Below are 5,047 nucleotides of genomic sequence, written 5' to 3' on the forward strand. Positions count from 1 at the left end.
ATACTTGAAGGTAAATGAGGAATATCTCTACTCATTTCTCGTGAATTTGATCTTTCAATATATGTCATACACTTGATTATGTGTAGGTGCCTTCGAACTGGTGTGCCGGCAAGGGCGCGTGCTGGGCTATGATGGTGGACAAGTGGATCAGTGAGGAGTGGATCGAGAAACACAGCTTATGTTGGGAGCGTCGCTTGATGATGTCTGGTGCACCACACCATCAAGGCAGCCGTAGCCTTCCCGAGTACTAGGAGGCTTGGGTAAGTGAACTCACTTCTTCATTCTTTCTAACGCTAAATTCTGCATGCTTACTAATCATCCTGTTGTTTTCTACGCAGTCGGCATCACATGAAGGCCAGCCTTGCAACGAGTTCATGGCATACGCGATGGCTCACAAGGGCAAGGCGACGTCCAACATCTCCTACAACTCGGCGGATCCGCCCGAGGCCTACATCATCCCGAGCGTCCACACCCGCATCACTCACTACATGGAGATGGGAAGGGCGCTCCACGGGGACACTTGGGATCCGGCCACCGCGCCCCTTTCTGGAGAAGCCATCATGAGGGTGGGAGGAGGGAAAAGGCACTGCCGGTACTGGCTCGCCGACAACATAGTCGACACGGCCAGTACGCCCACTCTATCCTAGCTTCAGGCATGGAGCACCGACTCGACACCGCCCATACGCCCACGGCCCGAGACTTCAGTGGCCAGCATGCATGCAATCCAGGTTATTTCTGTTTCATTCGTCGGTCGTTGCTTTTTACGTACCTTTGCTTCGCATTGCAACATTGGGGTGAAATCTTGTAGGCTCAGATAGAGGAAGAGAGGAGGAAGCGGGAGGAGATCGAGTCGAGGTTGGAGTAGAAGCGGAAGCTGAGGGAGGAGCAAGAGCTGAGGTGGCAGCAGGAGCAGGAGCGGCAGAGGATGGAGTAGGCGTTTCTGGAGGAGCAGCAGAGGTACGAGGCCTCGCAACAACAGATGCAGACCGTGTTCACCTACATTCAAGGTCTTGGCGCGTCTGTAAACTATCAACTGCCGCCAACAGTGCCATGGCCTCCGCCACCTCCACCTCCACCACAGATAGCCTTTCCACCGATGTCTTTTCTTCCTCCACCTGGCCCTGCAGTCACTCCTGTGAGTTCGAATGTATTTCCTTGCATGCGCATACAATAAATATTGACTCAAAAATGTAATCTTGTCTCTTCTCCTTTTTGCAAAATCAATCGGGGGCGGCATCGAATGAGCCTCCGGACGAGCACTCACCGGCGTCGCAGTGGCCAGCCTAGGGATGAGGCCGGAGATGATTAAGGTATTGTTCGACTCCAGAGTTGCCCTTATTGGATGCACGTGGTTAGACTTGTTGGACTTGTGCTTGTTGGACTCTGGTGGCTAGATTTGTTGGATCTGACCGGAGATGTTGGACTTGTGGTGGTTAGACTTGTGCCTGTGGATATTCGACTTGTGCTTGTGGACTAAAGTTGAACACTATGTGATATTTGTGCTATACGTGCGATGTTTGTGATGGATGTGCCATATATATGATATATTAACTGCCTATGATGTATATATTGTGCTATGTTTGATGTTTGAATGAGTGGGGCTCATATACGTGAGAAAACAAAAAAAATCATTGGTAACTTTGCCGAGTGCATTTACCTTGGCACTCGGCAAAGTGACCATTCCCAGGATCCTGGGAAAGGACTTTGCCGAGTGCCAAGGAAAAAGCACTCGGCACAGATAAAGGCTTTGCCGAGTGCAAAGGCATAGGCACTCGGCAAAGTCCCCATCTTTGCCGAGTGCCAACTGGATGGCACACGGCAAAGTCCCCGTTACTCTGTTTGCAAAGCTAAGGAACTATATATTCAAAGAGGGGAGACGAAACCTGACCCGTAGTTTTGTCGATGACATCACAGAAACCAGCATCTCTTGCTTCTCCAACGCACCAATCATGTAAAATATCATGAAGTCGTATACTTTCAATCCACCCGTGCGCTTCACTTGTATCAGTAACCTGAACCAAGCTTCTTTAAGCCAACTCAGTTACATACTTCCGTGCCATTTGTTCCTTATGCTTTATTGAACCGGGAACAAAGCTTTCTGCTATCCATGAATTGATAAGATTTGATACATGTATGAGGTGATCCTTAGGGAAAACAGCAAGATAGAGAAAACAACATTTTAGATGATTTGGCAAGTCATTGTAACTTCGGGCCAGTATTTCTCCCATCATGCACCCATTTTTAGTCGATGTCCAACCTGATAGTGTATCTTTCCATGCTTCTATAGTTAAATTCTTTGATAGAAAACCCCCCAAAACAGAAAGTGCAAGTGGTAATCCATTACATTTACTTGCAATCTGTCTCCCTAGTTCTTCAAACTCACCAATGTTATGTATCAAGGACCTTTTATATGATGGCAAGGTCTTGCTAATGAAAAGGTTCCAGCTTTTCTCGGTCCAAGAGTTTCAGATTGTGAACTTTTCTCGGCATTTCAATGTGATATGCAACAACAATCTTTCGGGTGGTTAACATTACTCTACTGCCATTATCTACATCTGGAAATACTTTGATGGTTCTGTTTATCTGATTCCATGTATCTGTGGTCCACACATCATCAAACACAACTAAGTATCTTTTATCCAGTAGAAAATCACGGATCTTCTTTCCCACATCATACTCTTGCATCCGATCAATTTCTATGCCCTCATATTTACCCTTAAATATTTGTTTCATAATATCTTTCAGTAAATCAGCACCCGTAAACTTTTGGGATACGACCCAAGCAATTGTGTGAAAGTGTTCCTTGATTTTATTTGAATTGTAGACTTTTCGAGCTAGTGTAGTTTTCCCTGCTCCACCCATGCCAACTATTGAAACCACACTAAGGTTGTTATCCGAAGCAAGTAATTTTGTTTCTATCTCATTTTGCTCATCCTCAAAACCAACAACAGTAACATCTTCAGAATTTGGATAGACAAGACCGCTATGTTGCAAAGAGTCGTCCTCAACAAGACTCTCCTCTGAAGCAGCATTACTACCCAAACCAATAAGATTCAAACGGTTTGCACTTTCAGATATCTCATTAATTTTCCTTCTGATACGTTGAATTTCATTACCAACATTATGAAGGGTAACCAAGTCACTTGCCGTGTGTTTGGTTGCGGGATCAGTGGGTTGGGTTGAATCCAACCCTCATTTTGGGGACGGAGCCAAACCATCCATTGTTTGGTTGCAGCTCTGATTTTGGGGACAGAGTCAATCCATCACATTTTTTGTTGGGAGAATTGAGAGTACGGGTTGGATGGCAACACTCACTCCGTTAGTGGGCCCCACATGTCGGTCTCCTCTCTCTCCATCTCCTTTCTTCTTCCTACCTGCTCCGCTCCCGACGCCACCGCCCCGCGCCACGGCTGCCCGACCTCCTCGCCCCCGCCGCCGCCGAGGGCGACGCGCGCCCCGGCCGCCGGACCTCCTCCCGCCGAGGCCGAGGGCGACGCGCCGAATCTCCCCGCGCGCCGCCGCCGCCACTTCCCCGCTCCGCCGGACCCCCCCCCCCCCCCCCCCCCGCCCCCGCCGAACCTCCCTGCCACCGCCACTCCTCCCGCCATGGCCTCCGCGCTTCAGCTGCGCGCAACCGCGTTCGCCTTGCCGCCACCGCGCTTGAGGTCGCCGCTGCCACGCTCGAGGTCGCCATGGCCGCCGCGCGCGACCTCCGGCTGGGTGAGCTCTGCTGCCGGCGCGACCTCCGGTCGGGCGGACGCGGCGCTCACGGCCCTCCTTCCTCCACGGCCGCGCCATGGCGGGCGGACGCGGGGCTCCGCCGGCCGCGAGATCCGCCCGTGGGCGAGATCCGCCGGCCGCGAGCTCCGCCCTGGAATAGGAGAGAGAGAGGGAGAGAGAGGGCCGCCGCCGCCACCTCCCCGCCCCCGACGCGGGCCCGCCGGACCTCCCCGCCACCGCTGCCACCTCCTCACCCGCACCAGGATCCGGCCTCGCCGGCGCGATGGAAGAGGGAGGGAGGCTCGAGCTACCACCGCGCCGCCGCTCCTGGTCGGGGCTCGCCACCGCGCCGCCCGCCGAGTTCGCTCCTGCCCGCTGGCGCCTGCCGCGGCCTGCTGCCCACCAGCGCGGTCGCGAGAACGGCTCTCACGGCGCTCCCAACGGAAGAAAAGTGGTTCGCTCCATCCGCCAGATTTCAGCGGACGGAGCCGGCCCGCATCTCACACGAATATTCCTTCTGCGTCCAACCTAACCCACCTCGCATTCCATCCAAACAGCCGTAGAGATGGGTCCAACCCAACCTAGCTCGCTCCAACCCCCAACCAAACACACTGTTGGGAGGCGAGCATACCTTGAAATGGTACCCATGAAGCCCTTCTTGAGCCTGTTTCTCTTCTCCATGTAGTCAACCACCTCTAGGACATTCTCAGCTTCATATGTCGCATTCCTGATTTGGCTAACCCAAAGTTTGGCACTTGCACTCCCTGATTTCCTCTTGGTGCCTGCATCTTGGAGGAAGCACTGCAGCCGCTCCAGCTCATCTTTCAAGAATCCCGCTTCTGAAGTAACTCCGCACAAGAATTTTGTCTCCTGAACAGCGAGCTCGCCGATTCTGCCAACAGTGGCAGAAATAGCAGGCTCAACCATTGCACCTTCTCGCTGCTCTCAGAATCTGAATGCTTGGTCAGAAGGTGGTTCTTGATAGAATGCAACTGTGTCTGTGACAGGGCTATGTTTTTGTTTTGTAATGCAAGGACTGCTTTGGAGTTTGGCCTTCTCTGCTTGATGGTAGAGAAAAGCACAGGACATATGCTGGAAATAGAAAAGGAATTGCACCTCCATCACGGCAAGAAGATGCAAAAGGAAAAGCTTGACAATGGACATGATGGCTGCTTTTGTTAGCAAAATATTAAGATAATTGATAGATTACCGTATGGTTTGTGCTTAAATAAAGAAAAGTGTGTTGTGTGATTCTGTTTTGATGGTGTGAGTACCGAGTCATGATATGGCTGTCGGCCCGTAGCTAAAGCTCTCATGGAGTTGGTCA

The 5,047-nt window shown here is 51.6% G+C and overlaps 1 protein-coding gene across 1 annotated transcript; it reads right to left on the reverse strand.

Annotated features, from left to right (window-relative positions):
* Positions 1-1,841: 1,841 nt before the first annotated feature.
* LOC120686897 (putative disease resistance protein At1g50180) lies at positions 1,842-4,714 on the reverse strand. The gene is made up of 2 exons (XM_039969093.1): positions 4,338-4,714; positions 1,842-3,146 (listed from the first exon to the last, which is right to left on the reverse strand). The coding sequence occupies exons 1-2, from the start codon at positions 4,645-4,647 to the stop codon at positions 2,428-2,430; spliced, it is 1,029 nt and encodes a 342-aa protein (XP_039825027.1). The 5' UTR covers positions 4,648-4,714; the 3' UTR covers positions 1,842-2,427.
* Positions 4,715-5,047: the final 333 nt, after the last annotated feature.

The sequence above is a fragment of the Panicum virgatum genome, chromosome 8N (assembly GCF_016808335.1).
Source record: "Panicum virgatum strain AP13 chromosome 8N, P.virgatum_v5, whole genome shotgun sequence".
NCBI lineage: Eukaryota > Viridiplantae > Streptophyta > Magnoliopsida > Poales > Poaceae > Panicum > Panicum virgatum.

Coding starts and splice junctions, on each gene's coding strand:
- LOC120686897 (XM_039969093.1), bottom strand. CDS start 4,647: ATGGTTGAGCCTGCTATTTCTGCCACTGTTGGCAGAATCGGCGAGCTC. Junction 3,147..4,337: donor TTCAAGGTATGCTCGCCTCC/CAACAGTGTGTT, acceptor CCAAACACACGG/CAAGTGACTTGGTTACCCTT.